Source organism: Perna viridis, chromosome 13 (genome assembly GCF_037379345.1).
Source record: "Perna viridis isolate PV_CMFRI_1.1 ecotype Kerala chromosome 13, ASM3737934v1, whole genome shotgun sequence".
Taxonomy (NCBI): domain Eukaryota; kingdom Metazoa; phylum Mollusca; class Bivalvia; order Mytilida; family Mytilidae; genus Perna; species Perna viridis.
The window spans coordinates 4,957,831-4,978,154 of record NC_142457.1 but is presented as its reverse complement, the minus strand read 5'-3'; the positions used below and the strand labels follow the sequence as shown (position 1 = coordinate 4,978,154).

The 20,324-nt window shown below is 32.0% G+C and overlaps 1 protein-coding gene across 1 annotated transcript; it reads left to right on the top strand.

The window, feature by feature from the left end:
• The first annotated feature begins 3,519 nt into the window (after nucleotides 1-3,519).
• Nucleotides 3,520-6,579, top strand: LOC148599335 (uncharacterized). Its single transcript, XM_088557955.1, has 4 exons — nucleotides 3,520-3,708; nucleotides 4,433-4,729; nucleotides 4,975-5,313; nucleotides 5,968-6,579. Exons 2-4 carry the CDS (start codon nucleotides 4,492-4,494, stop codon nucleotides 6,444-6,446), a joined length of 1,056 nt encoding a protein of 351 aa, XP_088414081.1. The 5' UTR covers nucleotides 3,520-3,708; nucleotides 4,433-4,491; the 3' UTR covers nucleotides 6,447-6,579.
• Nucleotides 6,580-20,324: the final 13,745 nt, after the last annotated feature.

Genomic DNA, 20,324 nt, shown 5'->3' with positions numbered 1-20,324 from the left:
TGGGGGCAGATGCGATGTATCAAATAACCGAAATTAGGATTGTTTAAAGATATTGCGTCATCTATATAGCGGAAACTGAGATTAAAGGATCTAGCCAAACGATATTCTGTCTTTCGGATCAAATCAGCTATAAAGTCAACCTCATAAGAGTGAAGGAATAGGTCATCAAGTAAAGGAGCATAATTTGTTCCCATTGTTTAACAATGTCTCAAAATGTTGGCGCAGTAATATTTTATGAACATATCAGTGAATCAATTTTCTCTTTTAAATGGAAAGTACATTACTTTTTCTATTTTGTTTGTAATTAAAATGCATGCACTGTCACTAAAAAAATACGAGAATACTCACCATTCAAGTGAACCTGATTTATACCCCATTTCTTTTTTTTACCATGTTGCTAATTTACTTTTGACTTTCTGTGTGTATTATCTTAAGAGGGTGGCACATGATATATTTCCTTTTCAATAAATTTTCATCATATCATATCATTAACACATCCTTTCTCAAGGTTGAATGTTGGTTTTCGATAAATTGCAGTGATTAAAGAAAAATAATCCATATAGAGAGCAGTGTAATTATTTGCCAAAAAGGGAAAACAAGATTTGGTTGTTTTGTTAGGCAAAAAAATAATAAAATAAAATAAATAAATAAATAAAATCAGTGGGATAAAATTTCCTATGTGACATCCATTGTATAGGAAGTGGTTTCTGAATTGACAGTCGCTTTACTTTTTTAATTGGGTTTTGTTTGTATTTGTCTATACTATGTCACATAAACTCTTCTTCGTTCTAAGCATAGTCTTCTTGGTTTTACTTCTACAAGAAGAATTATATTGGAAAATATCAATTAATGTTTCTGATTAAAACTAATTCCATCTATTTAATACATAATTATGAAATATCTATTTAAAATTCATTACAGATGAAGCTGTTGACATGTATAGATCAATACAAGAACACGTGTCCAATGAGAAAACATATATACTTCTGATAAAAGTATAATTTGATATTAAAATCTATTGCATTATGTAAATATATGTATTTTAACAAAGACAACAACAAAACCCGTAAAATACAGTGACCGCTCTGTGGTTACGTGATGCGATCAACGGTTTAATGGATCGATTTGACGGATCAATGACTGATCGGAAACGGATCGGTGATTTTTGTTGCACGGATCGTTTCAGGTACTGTAGTTGCAACAATGCATGCACATTTATATGTCAAAACAACTGAATTGTTTACTCAGTTTAAGTACATTCTGCTTTTATTTGTATAGTCGTTAAACAACACTCGGCAGGATATTATCACTTGTTAAACCCATTGTTATTGTGTGTCTTATCATTAGATACAATCCACACATTATCATACTGAAGAAATATTATACTTTATTTCTGACAACTGATCAAAAAAGGTAGACGTGCATTGCAATGTCAATATTTCATGACCTAACTTAACGAAGGCCTTTTGAAATATACACGTGAAAATTAGAGCTTGAACAGTTCTTGATGCAAAATGAAATGTATTCAGATTTCAGATATAAAGTGTAGGTAGTATGATATATCATTTATTAAGTGGTACATTTAAAAATCGTTTGTTGTAAAACACTCTGTTTCGTTTTTGCTAGAGGTAATGGTCTATTTTCTTTAAAAAGTGCTTATGGATTTGTTTGGTATAATTTTGGATATTTTGGTTACTATTTTCGCTGATACACAACTTAACAATGAGGACGATAAATTGTTATTAATAAAAACATCAACAATAATCTTTATTGAAAAAAATAAAATACATATTTTTTATTTCCTTGATATCTTCCTAATGCATCATCCACCGAATAGTATCGTACCCCGATAAAAATAAAAAAAAAAAATTCGAAAAGAATTCGAAACATATATCAGGAAATGGATGAACAGAAGAGCAATACTCAAATGATTGTATATTCATCCATAATTATCTATGGGGAAATAACATGTTTTGAGGGCAGTTAACGCTATGAGCGCAAATAATATGTAACCTACAATAAGTGAGACATGTTGTTGCATTAGCGATTTGGAAGGTAGGGGATCTGTGTTTTATATTAACTCAAACCACTTTGGTATAATCTTAATGACATATCTGAATATGATAGATTTTCTCGAGGTAGCTCATTCGAGAGAACAAGTTCCACATAAAAAGGAAAGAGAAGTTGAGAAAAAAATATCATATGATAATAAAGAAATCAAATTCGCCAAACATTGCTTGATGTTGATACGCGGGAAAAAGTACCTTAATTAGAGTATAATAAATTCGGAAAATTCAAAAGAAGATGAAAAAAAAAAGAATTTGGTTATCTTTTCAAAATAGGAGAGGAACTATCGAAAGTGTAATGAAAGGAACCAGGGTTATAGCGGCAATACAAAAAATGTAATCCACGGACTCCACTAAAACTGGGAGCATGGACCGTGTGTACCGGTAGAGTAAACGTCCTCTGCTTTTCTAGAAACACCCGCCGTGTTGCTCATAAAATCAAGTCCGGGGTAGACAAACGAGGAACGGAAAACTATGACCGGTTGAATAAATCAGTTTTCATGGTGCAAATTGAAAGTTACTATATCGAGTAACCACCATTACAAAGTTCAGCAAGCGTTAGATGGACTTTGATGTTTTTATGTGGGTGCCATTTATTTCAAGCGAATTTTCAATGAAAAAGAAAACGTTTTCATTAAATGCATTAAGTAACTTAGATAGACACACTTATAAATTTTGTCCTGAGATAGCAAAATGAATTAACGTTTAAGATAAGATCCGCTACATTAATAATAATAATTTTATCATCTCAAAACTTTTACCATATACTGTTTCATAACTTCAAGTTAATGAATAAGGTTATCGATTGGTTATCGATTTGAAATTATTAAATGAATGAACATATGTAATTGGAAAGTGTAAATAACCAAAATATGAACACAAAAGCAGATGAAAACAACGAGCAGAACCTGCAAGAGTTCTCAGCACGACAGATCATGCTTATCTCCATATTGTATTCTATTTTCATTGTAATTATTCAATTTTGTGATCGGCGGATTCATTGTATTCGTTTAATGATTTTTAGTGATTTTTGGCGGGAGTGAAATTACTGAATTTATTTCATTTATCAAATATCAAAATCTATTACACATGTGAATTATCTAAATTTATCACACATGTGAATTATCTAAAATAATAACAGATGCTTATTAAATCATTGCCGTGAATGTTTATGGACAGGACAGCTTAAAAATTAGTATATTGTACACAGCCTTTCCTATACTGATCGGGAAACGTTATGTTAAATACAAAGTTCGGATCTAATTATTACATTTTTAACTAACAATGTACATACATGCATAACGCAATAACAAATCTCATTTACAGATACAGAAACAAAGTTTATTCCTATATATTGCACTAAAGGTGACAACATCATTCTGAACTGTTTTAAAAATTCCGATTGTTTAACTAACTGGTACAAAAAATACAAAACATTTTACGCTACTATTTTTAATGACGATGTAACAAAGTTTCTCAAAAGAAAATTATTCCTTGATTGGAAACACAAGTGCTAGAGAATACAAGTTGCAAATACACAATGTTTCTGGTGAAGATGAAGGCGTTTACATATGTCATGAAATATGCCAGAAAAATGGAACATTTCATCAACGAAAAACTGGTTATCATCTTGCAATTTCAGGTTAGTCTAACAATTCATAAATTCACCATTCTGTCGTATAGAGCAGCAACACATTAAATACAGTATATTAAATTTAAATTACTATTAGAACTAACGTCAAATGAGTTTAATAAAATTGTTTTGTGTCATCTGTTGACTTTTTCATTTTCCCCGGCATTGTTTGTCCTAATAATTCTCCCTTATGTGACCCTGCAGTACAATTTGATTCAGCATATGTGTTGAAACAAATGTACATTTATGTCCTCTTAATTATTGAATATTAATCGTTTATGATACATTCAACTTCAAAAAGAAAGAAAATGTATCTCACTGTCCAGAACTTTGAATAGTTGAATAGGGTACAATTTTCGTTTCATATCCTTAATTATAATGTTTACATCAAGTTGAACATTGTTGCTGTAGACGAATGATTGCTAGTATTAAAACAAAACATACATGTAGTACATACTTCTATCAACGTCAAAATCAGGTTACCTGAGCGAAATACTAATGATTACATTACACAATTTGTATTTGATATAAATGTTGCATGCATCAAGCCTGAAATCGTCGTAATATCTTTTTTGTAGAAGTATGCTTATATTATTGACTTGTCATATGCTGGTATTGTCACTGATCATTCTGACGGAGCTGGTAAAACTAATAAGTCCTTCACATGCCGCAACTATTATTTTACTATATCAGTACAAACACATACTTTTTAATTTTATTGCATTAATTTCAGATCGTCATTATGTAACCATTGAGTATAAGAACTTCACTGACAAATCTGAAAATAAAACAATGAAATGCATACCTGTTGGTGATTCCGATAGTCACACAATGTTCTACTGGGAACATCGATCAGACTTTGGTAAATTGATAAGGAGTGTTGTTGGTTCACCTGACGGTTTGCTTACTTTACCAAACGGGTCACCAAACTATTATGATAGCGGGTTCTACATCTGCTATGTAGGCGACGAGAACACTCATCGACTTGAGGATTTTAAAAAGAGCTTACCGGTTTATATAACTGTATCAGGTAATTAATTTTAAGTTAAACAATAAATGTCAATTTATTTATTGTAATATGGTAGGATTGAGACCTATAATACCAGCAACAACCCTGTTTTCATGGTAGAACGATTGCTGCCTACGTTTTCGAAGATCATATGTGCTATGGTTATATATTATTATTCTATAAAGATTCTACCGAACGATAACAGATGCATATGTCTCTATTAACTGGTGTGCGTGTTTTACTTCTATATGTTGTTTCTTCTGTAGGAAAGCCAGTATTTACATCAACGAACAAAAGAAAGAAATATGTTAGCTTTGATATGGAAGTTGATATCAAAGTAGACATTTTTAGTTCACCAAAGTATTCCACGTTGACGATCAAAAATAAAGGAGGGGAACTGTTGAAAGATGGACTCGGCTCGATAAGTATATCAGAATCGCGAGTCTTGATCAGAGAATCAGTTCATGGTTCTGTTATTACAACGAACGGCTACAGGGTGATATTGAATTTAGGAAAACAGTGGTCACAAATGGGAACAACGTACACCTTTTTTGTAGAGAATGATTTAGGGGCAAGCAATTTGACAGTTACGTTGGAGATAGAATGTTTGTAATATCGACAATAATCTATTCGAAAAGTTTGAAAATTTATTTTATAATGCGCTTTCATTGGTACTGTTTACTCTGTTATATTATCTTGTGTAGATATGATGTTAATGATCTTATATTTTACAGTTTGAAAATTAATTACATGTATTTATCGATTTAGTGTTAATAAAATTAAGTTGGTATTTATATAAACATAGAAATTTGACGTAAAAAGTTAAGGGTCATGAAAGCGAAATCTTTTCTCACGAAAGTATCTACATATATATGTATATTATTTTAGAAAAAAAATAATGCTTAGCTTTATCGGTAACTTAATATGATTTAAGGAGGTAGACTTAGGATTAAGGATATAACTCATGAAATCAGTGATATGTTTGTTTTATATTCAATTTCACCAAAGCCTCTCAAGCTTTCGTTTGAAGCAGATTAAAATGAATCCACGTTAATAAGATGCTTATATAAAATTGATGTGAAATGCTGAATACAAACGTTCGAATAATTTCTAAGAGTTGTGTCCCTGAACCTAGGTCTTCCTCCTTAAATACACTTGTTTCGGTAAAAGTTTTATGAAAGTATATGAAATCAACTGCGGATAAAATGTGGTATTACATAGGACTGGTACTTTTGTAAGTCACTTGTTTTGTTTTCAAGATACAAAATCCATTCCTATGAAATTGAAGATTATCTTACCACTCGCTACAGGATCAATGATAGTCGTATTTTTATGCGCGACATCACTACTCGTATATGCCCGAAGGCGGAGGGAGAGCGTCATTTTAAATAACCCAAAGGATGAAATCGGACGTAAAAATCCTGTACATCACAATGAAATTTACTCTATTAGATCTGACGAACACAGGAATTACTCAACGCAGCAATATCAGTACGAAAATGTGAAAATTGAATGTCATACTTTTGAGAACATTAGCAATAGGTCTGAGGGATATGTGAATACCGTTTTTGGCAACTACAAGTACCAAGATAATTATTATGGTAGCATCGCTAGTGATTTAGACGTTCTCAGTGTTCAAGACAGATCCAATCTTTTCGACAGCACATACACTCCATTACAACACGAGGGAGACGAAAGACTTAGTATTTACTACGATCCGTTACAAATCTCACATTAAAACATATAATATTTTTTTAAAGCACGAATATTATTGTCCTGACACTTCTGTTCTATCAACAAATATGTTATATTAAATTTGTTCTTATTGTTCATATTACAACATAAACAAGAATATATATTTTATGGTCGTCTGATAGTCGTTTTATCTGCACAATGAGAAATGGTAAGCAGATGACGCTTACCCTACCGGTGTACTTGGTACACATACTTAGTTTTTTTAAACCGAGTTCCTCATTTACTTTAGTGGCTTAGTATGTACTATTTTTTGTATGTTCTTTATTGTGTGCGTCTGTTCTCCAAGAATGGTCTTTGTCTATGGATTACATTCATTTAAAATGTGCTAGAATCTAGGTTTTCTTGATTACTTTGTAGATAATAGCATTTGCTGGTCGTGTAAAATACAGACAAACATGTTGGTAAATAGTAAAGCTTCAATTAAAATATTATGTTACAAACTTCAATATGAAATGTAACATAGACTTAACAATGGTTTTTGAGCTGTATTGAATTGACACATTTAATATAACTCTCAACACTCATTCATGTACAATTAGAAAAAGAGCTCAAACTTTGGAACACCTTAATAATAATCAATTCAACAATTTCAAGATTCAAATACAGTTAATTTACAAATAATGCAATGCAACGAACTCCACTTTAAGACCAGTGTAGCTATATATGAGTTTCCTGATTTCTGGCACCCTTCACACCAAGCATTGTGTGAAGACATACAAAATAAACTCTCATTATTCAAATTGAACACTTAGAAATAAAATATTATATATCTTACTTTGAACAATATCACAATTAATGCACCTCGACAATTATTAAATCAATGAACTCCAAAACCAATACTTGACGCAATCGTTTAACTGCACTATGTCACACATCGTTGGTTCTGAATAAAGACAAAGGATGTGGAAATTGTCGTATACACGTGCTTCAAATTGATAAAGAAGAAGTACATGTACATGCACAGTATATTTATTTAAATGCGTTGATTATAACAAACCGATTAGCTGAATGTAATAAATTTTCTCAGGATTTGTAACATCTTGAAAGGAACAAACATGTATGTAGCCTAAAATATACAACGCATAGAACACACATGAATTTGATAGGACAGACATAACACATGATTCATATTATACAAGTAGCAATATATTGAAGGGAGTGATTGACCACGACGGTGTGCTAGTACAATTAAACCTTTTGTTACCACAACGCGGACCGGTACTTGGAAAATGAACTACTCCGTAAACTTTTAAACTTTGTCAAATAAAGGGAGAACAGCACTGCTGAATTTTACAATTAAACAGTCGTCAACATTCAGCTATTCATGCTTTTTCACGCTTAATATAAAGTTTTATATCAAAAGGTTTATTTCTGAAGAAGAGATATTTTGTAAATGTGCACTTATTTTTTTGCAATGAATTAAATATTAGTTTGTGAATCTTTAAGTTAAAAGGTTTAAAACCAAGAAGGAAAGATTGTTATTGAGTGATTGGGATATTGTCTTTTCGTTTATTATTCACTTCTGGTCCATATCCTATCAAAACCAAACATCAAATTAAAATCGGTATCAAGTTGAAATGTTGCTTCAATATGTGTCTAAAAATGTCAAGGTATAATCTTAGGATCTGAATCGTCGTTTTTAGTATTCTAACTATTTTTACAGAGTTTCAAAATTTCATCTGACACCTATTCAAATCATGTAGGTTACATATTAAATACATCCTTTAGATTCTAAAGAAATAATGTGTGCAGACGTTGATTCATTATTAAAAAAATAAAACACATCTGACATATATTCATATCATATATATTAGATGTACTTATGAAATACAATCTTGAATAAGCTTCCATTTCATAAAATAATTCTTTTTTTTCCTCGATTATAATGAAATAATGTGTGCAGACGCAGTTCATAATAATTAAGCATACAATTTAATGTTAAACTCATAATGATGCAAGGTTGTTTTTCTTTATTGACGCAGTGCCCTTAAAATTACCTAAATTATGAACTGTAGATCGAAGAGTTATTTTTCTTTATATTCAAGATTGCTTTTGCTATCCACCTGATGTATTTCATGCTTTCCATTTCAGTAAATTACAAACTAACATTGAGGTCTCAGAAAGCACGTGTTTGTAATGTCTAATGAAAACATATTTGATGGAAACAAAATTTGGCATATGCTTAATTAATAAACACTTCCTTTGTTGTTGCGATTGGCTTCGTATTAAGTTGATAGTCTCTGGAAACATTAAAATCGAATCGAAAGCGCCAGCTTTAAACATTAACTATGGTAAGATGTATTTGGTCAAATGAAAAGTAACCACTTGTTGACTGTTATACCGTGGCTTATTCATATTAATATATGAAAAATCTTTTAAGGTTGTGTGTTAATTTTTTCACATCGTCCTTGTTTGTAGATGAATAGAAAGATAAAACTAAAGGTAGCATGGATTGTAATGAGTTCAGTTTTTTTGGTGGTTATTTTTGTTGTATATCTTGGACGATCCAATCATCATAATGTGTGTGATGTCAAACACTCATTTTTAAAAGATAAATGTGTTCAAATTAGGTAGATTGCAATATACAAGTCATCATTTGTCTTATGCATACTACTAATGAAGGATAGCTTGGAAACTTTGCACTTAAACATCAAGTAAAAACAGAAAATCATATTACAAATATATCAGGACATCTTATATGAAAACAGGATAAATATTAAAAAAAAAACCCGATTTTATTATGTTTTGATCACTGAACACTTTTGCATTATACTGAACGTTTTAAGATCGAAGAGTTCGTAATTATTATGATTGCACATAAAAATGTGACTACGGGCTAAATAATTGGCTGAGATATGTTGGATATTAATGGCTAACTAACATGTTGATAAGAAGTATTTACAAAAATACAAAAATAATTTAAGTTTAAACACGAAATAAACGATGTACATGTATTATTTTAGAAAAAAAAACCTATACAATATCATATAAGACAGTCGAATAGAAATCCCATATTTGCAATGTTGTTTCGTTAAATTAGATGAACCTCATGGGGATTTATCACTTTACTGGAGACTGTGCAGAACACCTGCACGTTTTGGTAAAAGTGTGGTCTTTTTATGTCATCTTCCGACAAGTACATGTTGTCATCGTTACGTACAATTATTGACTATGAATGGTGTCTCTACCAATCCAAACAAGTATTCAGAAAAGTTAAATGAATCTCAGTTTTTGTCTCTCTTAACCTTATATGATTTTGTACCTTCAGATGTAAATATTCCAAATAAATGCAACTACGGATTCGACAAAGATATAAAAAAAATGTTATGTTTATGCTCGAAACCTTATTATTATATTGATACTTTCTATAGGTTATTGTAATTTGTTTTTTTGCTTTTGATATATATTTTTATTCATCTCTGAAATGGAAAAATGCATATCAGATGAAATTCATATGATGTCGTATCCTCATGGTATATTACATCGTTCAACTATAAACATTAGCTATCAACTCAAATCGGATGATTGCAGAGGTCTGTTCGACATTTCATGTTATGTCGGTAGCAATTCGTTGACTGAATCCCGCACTGCAAATTGCTCTAATTTTTACTGCAGATAGTAGGTAGTAAAGTTGAGTTTTCACACATTACTATATTTTAATATGATTGCGACATTATATCACTTCTGTAACATGATTTCAAGTTTGGGCTATGTTTGGTTTTTGACAGCTCTGAAATGTTTACCGTTTTTTGAAACCTCAATCTTATAGCCGATAGATATGTATAATTTTTGTGTGTGAAATTCTCGCTACTTCAAAGATAAGCATATCATATCCACAATCATCACCAAACGTTTTATATATGCTTTATCGTTCTAGTCGAAAGAATAAACGAAACATTGTTAATACTGTTACTGGTGATATCAACCTTAGCATTGGTGTTCACCGTTTTATACATTTTTGAGTATACGTATTTAGAGATTTTGTAAATTCAAAATGGCATACGGCTACTCTGAATTGTATAATAGGACAATATGGATATGGGCGCAGTGTATGAGAAAATGAGAAAACAAACATCCCACATGGGCTGAGGTTAATATAACTTTAAATAAAAAAAAATACCTTGTAGGTTAACATTAGATATCATAAATATGTTAATATAATATAGTAGATCAATAGATGAAATAATCAACGAAGTTGATAAACCGAAATTCAGATTAAAATTCGATTATCACTGACAATGAATAATGTTCGCTACAGCAATGATGTATTGGAAATAAGGAATAATATGTGTACTGTTGAAACAAGGAATTTTAGCACAAACAAATTGCATTCCAAATAAACGTTCATACACACGATCAATACACTTGTCTAGTATAAAATGATACACGTACCAACATACAAACATTTAGAATCTCCATCAAAACTTTATGCCAGAGCTTGCAGAAACCACGCATACTTTTTGTTTGGCGCTAGAATTCTAACAAATAGGCTTCTGGAACAGTCAATATGCAAAAGTCGCCTTCAACTCATATATGTATATATCTCATATAGCCACGTACATATGCATGCTATGCACACATAGTGAACGTTCCATTAAACAATGTAATGCTTTATCTGGTCCTGTTAGTATAAGTTTGCTTTATGTGGCAAAAGACTGGGGCTCAAATCCTCAACAGGACATATTTATCATTAGGTACAACATTTGGTTACTATGCCAACAAATATGCTTTTATTATATGATTACTTAATGTGTTAAATAGATTTACTATAAAAGGCATGAAAGCTATCATATCAAGGGCTACTGAGTAGGATATAAGATGTTCCATGGTTTGGATACAACTTTCCAATGTGTAGATGATCTATTATATTACTTGTTATTGATGAGTTGTCGATTACATGTATAACAATAGTGCCTCTGGTCCATGCTCCCAGTTTTTAGTGGAGTCCGAGTTGCTCATTTACTTTTGTTACTTTGTATGTATGATTTTAGTTACTTTATGTTCTTTGTTGTGTATGTCTGTTTTCCATGTCTGGTCTTTGTCCCTGGATTACATTCTGTTGATTACCGCTATAACCTTGGTTCCCTTGATTATTCTTTGACGTTTTCACATCGTCATGTGTTACATCTTTTGTCTAATATAATTGATATAGATATAAGATATGCGCTATAGAGTGTATGCATGTGTTCCTATTCTATAATTTATAAATCCCTCTTCTGTCATAGGAATATTTCTTCTGTCATATGAATATCAGTATCATTGTTGTTATAAACTTCCGGGTAGCCCGAGCATTATACGGAATTGTGATTGTGATAGATAATGTATCGTAAAACTATATAAAAAATATGTACCATTGAAATTGATCTTGTAAATTCTTACAATAACAAAGACAGGTCAGAAGATAGAGTTAAAATTAATCTTAAACTATTTTACAGTAAAGACTCTGTATATTTGCAAACTACGTAAAATCACGTGCTTTTGGATGGTGAACTTTTTACCTATTTTTGTAATGAGCAGTGGTTCAACCATTTGTTGATTTGTTCAACGTGTCATGATTTTCCTTTCCTCTTTAGTCTGGCCGGACTTAACTTTTGATGTCGTTGGGTGTTTCTAGAAAAAAAAAAACCTTATCGGTGCACCTTGTCCATGCTCCCAGTTTTTGGTGGAATCTGAGTTGTTCATTTACTTTTGTTACTTCAGTTGTTTTATGTTCTTTATTTGTTTGTGTTTTTTCGTGTCTGATCTTTGTCCCTGAGCGCGTTCTTTTGTTTCTGCTAGAGTCTTGATTCCCTTGATTACTCTTTCAGATGTTTTTTTTTTAATATTTGCTTAGACTAATAAAAAAGGAATTATATTCTTGAGTGAAAATTTGTATAATTGTTCATATGTGCATCCATTTACCGGTATGTTTATTTGATGTACAATCATCTTCTTTGGTATACGAATGTCTTTGTCAGCAAACAATGTTATGAAAAAAAAAATGTTTTTATTCATAGAAATCTTGAAAAATGTTGACTATTATGTAATTCAGAGATTCATCAAACATGAGTGTTTGTACTGTATAATCCATTGATCATTGCAACACATTTAATTACCTAGAAAGTAAGCTGTTAATACTGATAAAATATTTATTTGATTTTCACAACATATTGGTAATTTCTAAATCGAGTTTTAATTACACACAATCCCTTTGGTTGATAAAGTATTTGAATAGTTCGTAACGCGCTTTTTTCATTTTCTTGATTTGTTTTTAAACATTATAAAGATTTAAACATACTTTTGTTGATTGTGTAAACACACAATTTAAAATTGAAACCAATCATTTTTTTACACTCAAAGCGATTAATTCTTTGTTCAGTTAAATGTTTTCACCATCATTTATTTTCAGGTTATAAATACAATTACAATTGCATTGGGTATTGGCCGTTTAGTTGTTCAATAACAAAGTGTTACATTGTTTCTCTTTTTCACTCGCCAATATGAAGAGTTGTGAAGAAATTCATCACATTTCAAAGCATTCAAAGCTATATGTTCAATTAAATAGGTTAACCTGATCTTTAGTAAGTTGCCTTTGTCAAAAGAACATACATAAATACACACATTGGTTTTGTCAGGATGTGAACGTAGTTATGTTACTTTATAACGAAAACTAACGATGTATTAAATTTTATTATATTTAATCTTTTTACAGATGTTAAACTAGTAAAAAAAACAAAGAACATTCGATTGCAGTCCGTGCTCATTATTAGTGGTCATCTCTCTAACATGGATTGGCAGATCGCATCATGGTAGTATCTTCATATTATAAGGTTAAGGCCGGTAAATCTCCAGTGTATAAAAGAATGATTAACCTCTGAGACCGAATAATGAGCAAAACAACAGACTTAGTTCACGTGTTGTCCGGTGAAAAATATATTTAATTGCTGTTGTTCAGTCTTACTATTGTACTGACAGTTGGCCAGTACTGAATAAATTATAATAGAACTATACTCTGAACGGCTATCCTATTAAGTTTTAGTTTCAATACTAATTTATTTAAAGAAAATATTATATCATAATGACATTCTGACGCTTCCATGATTACATGGGAAAAACAAGGAAATTCCATGGCGCCGTAATTATTTTACTTTCTACTGATGACCTGATATCGCGTTTTTGGGGTCAACACTCACTATCAAGAGTTGATGTTAACTAAATATTGTACTGACGGAAAATCAGGTCATGGACATGCCAATTTATGAATTACACAGTTCAGTCTCTTACATTATAGTGTACTATTACATTATCATGTAATATAGTTTAATTCTTAACTCAGTTATAGTAAACTCCCCATGGTGTTACCATAGATGTCAGAGAGAGAAATCAAGGGAACCAAGGTTATAGAGGTAATCAAAAGAATGTAATGCAGGGACAAAGACCAGACACGGAAAACAGACATACACAACAAAGAACAAACAGTAACTGAAATCATACATACAAAGTAACAAAAGCAAATGAGCAACTCGGACTCCACTAAAAACTGGGAGCATGGACCAGGTGCACCGGTAGGGTAAGCGTCCTCTGCTTTTCTAGAAACACCCGCCGAGTTGCTCATAAAAAAGTCAAGTCCGGGGTAGACAAACGAGGAAAAGGAAACTATGACCCGTTGAATAAATCAGTTTTCAAGGTGCTGATGGATACATCATAACGATCCACGAGTTAATGATGACGACCATACAACTTCTGTAGTGTTGACTTCAATCTTGTAGCAATATAACCCTGTTCCAGAAGCCTATTTGTTAGAGTTCTAGTGCGATACAAAAAGTCTGCGTAGTTTTGGCAAGCTCCGGCATAATGTATGTATAATGTTTTTAAGTTGGGATTTTAACTGAGTATGGGGAATAGAGGTATACAGTGTTGAAAAATCATAGGTTTTAATGCTATTATATTCAGATAATAGTCTTGAACTAATTGTTTCCAAAAGGTCTTTCGAATTTTTCAGGATCCACATTGAATTAATACCACTACGGGAGTAACAAGTGTTGTGGTTGTGAGTATAGAAGTTAAAAGTTTTGAAAGAGGTTTGCTGGTACATTTTGCAGATCCAGCTATGAAACGTTGTTTCTACGGATTCTTGTGGAGTTTAGGAATCCAGTACATAGATGGCAATTCACAATCATCGTCCTTGGTAGAGAGACCAACAGAGGATAGCACAGATTTATAGTTTTCCCCAATCTTTTCTGAGGGGAGTGTGGTAGCAGTATAGGTCTTATCACTGCTATTATTTTCTACGTCTACCTTTGATAATAAACATTGGATGTAAAACGTTTTGCAGACAAAAACAATGTTGTTTTGGGCTTTGTCTGCTGGTACGACAACATATTTGTCATGTATAGTAGACAATGTTTTTGCTACATTGGGGTCCTTAAAAGCTGATGTAGCCTTGGCACTCATTGACCTACTTAAAACTTTCATTCGTTTCAAAATTAAAAACCTCATGGCCTTTAACCACTCTGTCAGAGAATCAATGTTTTCTTGTTTTCGTTTCATCCATTTTCTTGCATAGTCTTCGACGGCATCCATAAATTATAATTTACGGAGCGTGGTTCACGGTACTTGGGACCTTTAGAAAGGATATTACGCAGAGATTCGTTTCCGATGATGGTTAAATCTCCCGTAACGACGTGACCAGAAGGACCATATTTGAATGAAGAGGTTTTGCAAGAACAGTCAGGTGGTTTAGCCTTGAAGTCCTCAATCTCGATGTTCTGCAATAGCATTTTATAAATGAAAATTTTGGATGCATTGGGTGAAGTATAGGAATATGAAATAATAGGTAGGGATTTGTCTTTGAAATATGGGGGAATTTTGTTGGTAACGTTTTTGTGATGGAGGATGTTAGCCAAATTAATTGCGTCTATACCTTTGTTGATAAACGGTATTGGAAGAAATGATAATTTTTCTTCATCTTGACTTTTCACACAAACTGGTTCAAAGAGCTTGTGGGAACCAATATGCAAAATGATGGCAACAAGTCTGTATAATGATGAGGTGGGATCAGAAACAAGAGTGTCAAGACCTGTTTTGTAAAGGGAGTGTAGTAGAGTGAGATGTATAGAATAAAGTTTGGTTCTAATGTGATGAAGTCCAAGAGGTTTTTGTATGAAAGGAAGGAGACCATCTATGGAGACATCATGTAACTTAAGTGATGTATAGTGGCGATGACCATGACTCCTTTCCCGTCTTGGAGTTTTGTCAAATGAAATCATCACATTTATGCTATTGTTATATTGGCTTGAAAGGTTTCCTATACCTTTGATGTTGTCATTGCATCCGTAAGGTATTGCAGTACCTAGTCTGCGTATACAGTACTCCTCTCAAATTTGCAACCTCGCATCAATTATATATATACACTACACTACAAATCAACTCTAGAATCGATGCCAGGTTGCAAATGTGTCTTCTGCACTTTACCAACGCTTTACATCACTCGGTCACATTCTGAGACGTTTGTATAATATTGATATGTTGTGACATGCATCATTAATTTGATCCTCTATCCTACATAATAACACCTAAATGAACTGTCCCGTACTACCATACATCGTGCACTAAGTTACAGACCTAGATTAATCCTACGGGGTGGAATGACCCGGCCAGCGAAAACTATATTTTTATATAGCCTAGCTGACCGAGTGGTCTAGGGTGCTGGACTTTGTGCAGGCGGTGTTGCCATAGATGCTACAGCGGTACGAGTTCGAGTCCCGCGGAGGGAACGACTAAAAAATTGGATCGCAAATTTGACAGTTCTAACATCGTTGGGAATTTTTCAGACATTTCTATACGTTTACGTTATCTTCCCTGGATCAATTTGATCCAATGGAGGAGTGTAGCGAATAGAGTCGTCACATTCTGAGACATACATATATATGTATATATATATATATATGAAAGCATGCTTATACAACTACCTAAGGATCCATATATACGGAGCCCTAGTGACGTCCTATATATGTAGAATATACGAGCAGAACCATGAATGACTAAACATTTTGTTAACGGAAGTTGCGGAAAAAAGGTGAAAAAATATAAATGTCGCAACCAGCAACAAGATACTAATATTGCCACTTTTAATATTTTATACAATAATGTTTGAACATTTTAGAAACTAAACGTGTTCGCGCCCATTTAATTACAAAATTTTGTAAAATTGGGGCTGAAATGTATGTGTCGTATTTTTGTTCCCTTGCTATGTAATAAATTGTAATAATAAATAGGTAATTACTCAAGATTCCCTGCTTTGCATGTCAATAACATACACAACTCTAATTCTATAACATATCAACAACAAATATTTGTTACCATTCACACACTTTCATGTTTTGTGAAAGTTTTTATGCATGGCGCAAATCTCTGAGAATACTCGAAAAAAATTAGTTCTGATATTATGAGACTTGTTAATAATGACGGATGTTAATGTTTGCAATGAATTTGATCTGTAGTATATTATCAAAATGCACGGGTATCCGCAAAATAGTTTTGATCAGTTTATTAATATAAAAGCTTATATTAAAACTTAAATTTAAAGTCATAATATGACATTTTGAATTGCATGGTCAGATTGAGGATTAAAAAGCTAACCAAATTGTGAGGAACCAAAAGCTTACATTGTACATATCCTATTCATCGATAAAAACGTTTTATTTATATTGTTGATAGATGAGTTTATTTTGTAAATACGATACATAGAATTTTTTCGCGAATTCAAATTACCCTGTACTTGAAAGTCACAATGTTTCACTAGGCCTATAGGCGCGCCATCGATCATTGATCTTCTAAATTGTATATGTTTTTCCTTTTGAAATTGTTTTAGTAAAACACCATTACACATTTAGTGTAGATTATGTTTTTTAAGAATTTCAGTTGTACCCACGCCTGGGATAACACATTAGAAACATTTTACAAACACATCGTTGGCAACAGATCAAAATAAAAAACGAACAGCACTTACATCACTTAAATCTAAGTGTTACATTGGGACCCTCCGGACAAACTGTTACTGCTTCTCACTGTTCGTTACCATGTTATGGAAAAGAAAAACAACCATATTTATATTTATTACAACAAAGATAGGATTCCTTACCAGCTCTAATCCCCGTTTATATTTAATCCTCAATGAATCAGCATATTTATCATATGTGTGTTCACCAACACATATATGTAAACAAATATTTTAAATGACTATTTCATTTTTTGTTCCCCATTACTATGAGAAATAACATCTTCGGTGTAAGAATATCATAACCATATTACGCATGCACCAACTGGTTACATTGGATTGAAAATTGACATGTATTATGTACTGACAACAACGATTCATAACAATACATTGACATGTACAGAACAACAGCGAACCATTACATCGCAACTGTTGAGTATGAGAACAAAAAAATAGGACACTCTAAAAGCTTCTCTTAACAATCTAATAACCGAGATGATAGGATGATGAAAAGATAACCACAACTTACCGAGGATATTACCATCCTAGTAACATAAATTAAGAAGAGGATCATTCTATTGATGTACGCTAGAATCTTAGTCCCCTTGATTACACTTACCTTCTTTATATACAAAAAACCACGGGAACTACGATTCATCTTGTTACCGTAAAATTATAGTTAAAGAACAGAAAATAGAATAAATGTACACACAAAACGACTAATATTTTATTGATCGAAACAACCCAAACAACGAAACAAAGCAAATGGGCGACCTGTATTCCACTAAAGAAATGATCATGGACTAGGTGTGCTAGTAGGGTTACCTTTCCCTGCTTTTCTAAAAAAAACTACCGATGTGTTGTTAAGTACTGTTTACTACCGGTTTAATATAGTGAGAAAGGGAAAACTATGACGGGGAACAAATCAATTAGCATGGTGCTGATAGGTACATAATGGCAACAAAGGAGTTCATAATGACGAACATAAAGCTGATGTAGTGATATTCCAGCAGCTCAAACATTTGACTATCTCTCGTGTACACTGTATATACAAAATATGGAAGGATAAATTTAGTTCTACCAGACCTGTATTAATGTGTATATACAAGACAGGAAACTAAAGACATGTTTGTCTAGTATTAGGTAGAAAAGGGCTTATTATATAAAAGAGAGAAAGAAAAGAATTGTGCACGTCACTTTTAATTTCAATTTTTAGATGAGATTAATGTAAGAGCTACTACAAAACCGTGATAACTGACTGACAAAATTCTCCAACTGCAATATCCTTTATAAATATGATGTACAACACCATTGATTTATTCCATTAAATTCCATTTTAGGAATTCCCCTGGAAATCTATATATATATTAGATTTATCGCTATTTTATATATAGTTCTAGATTATGTTTTCCTTGTTCTTAACTAGTATTGTGAAATGTGTTATGATGACGACATTAACATATACCGGTATATGATTAGACTATTTTGGATAATTGCCCACCATTTATATATTATTCACATTATTTGCATCGTGGTACTTTCTAACTTTGACGCCCAATTGTGGGTCGAGTCGTTATTTTACATTGAACGTCTTTGTGACTTTAACTGGCAGTGTGTCCGCCAGCTATATTGTTGAAACTTTACCCAGACCAGATTATTTCAATTTTGAAAAAGAAACGAGTCCCGCTTGCGAAGTTTTTTTTTTATTATTCACACCCCTGACGACACTCCATTTTATTTTATTTTTTTTAATTATTTTTTTTTAATGAAATATATTTAATTCAAATTCGTTTTGCTTTATTGTGTATAATGTGCATTAATGGCCCAATTAATGAGGCTTTGGAATATTTTGCCGATATATCATTATATCATCAAAAACTTTAAACTTTGATTTTAATTCATTTTGAATTGTTTGCAGATGAACACAAACAGATGAAGATTTTGCTAAACAAATACAGCGGTATTATCTGTCATTAGGATTATAGACTTTGCAAAAAAATTAAGTAGTTAAAATTTTATCATGATTGATATGCATTTGATTTTAAATAGAAAGGAAACCTCATTAAATATAAGATAACAACAAGCATATTCTAAAATGCCAAACATTGATGTATCATGTTCCTTCTTAGAAGATTTGCTAGCATGTTATTAACTGGTACTTCGAGTCCGGCTGTTCAGATGCGGTCTCTTTTTAGATACGACTCACTTGTTTTTATGCTTTTTTTGTTATTTGTTTTTTGTTTTATTTTTTTGTTTATTTCTGTTCGAATGGTCAATTGTGTTTATTTTGTCAGTTTTTGTCTGTATAAAGATAAAAATTTTTACTTCATTTCAGACCGAACAAAAATTCAATCCAGTCTACGATAGGTCAAAATGTGTATGAAATCTGGAACATGAAGGAAAAAAGTCAGATATGTTATGGCATTAGCCATGTAGGTGTACTTGAAAACTTCCGGAAATACTTGTCAAAGTGTTTGCAAAATTTGCCTTTTTCAGATATTGATAAGTCAAATTCGGTAGAAATGCAACATGGAAAAAATGCGGGAACATTTTCCGACACATTTCCATATATGAGCCATAAAATATCTACGTCGAAGATGCTTCAGGAATAATTCATATAGATGTTCAGTTGTTTTCTAGATATATTGAATATATTTGAGTCATAAATTCCAAATTGAGAGTAATAATATGCAACACATTGCCTGATTCTTACACATATTGGTAATTATATTTGTACTAGAATGATTTATGTTCAAAATTTAGAATATAGGGTTATTGTATAATTATTGGTAAAAAAGGATCAAGAAGAATATCATATTACACGAGCTTTGATATTCACCTTAATATATGCAAAAACCGTTTTGTTTTGTAATAATTTATTTT

Bases quoted from the DNA above. Each gene is read 5' to 3' on its own strand.
- LOC148599335 (XM_088557955.1), top strand. From the start codon at position 4,492: ATGAAATGCATACCTGTTGGTGATTCCGATAGTCACACAATGTTCTAC. The intron at 4,730-4,974 runs GTAATTAATTTT...TTTCTTCTGTAG, and splicing joins GGTTTATATAACTGTATCAG to GAAAGCCAGTATTTACATCA. The intron at 5,314-5,967 runs GTTTGTAATATC...TTTGTTTTCAAG, and splicing joins AGTTACGTTGGAGATAGAAT to ATACAAAATCCATTCCTATG.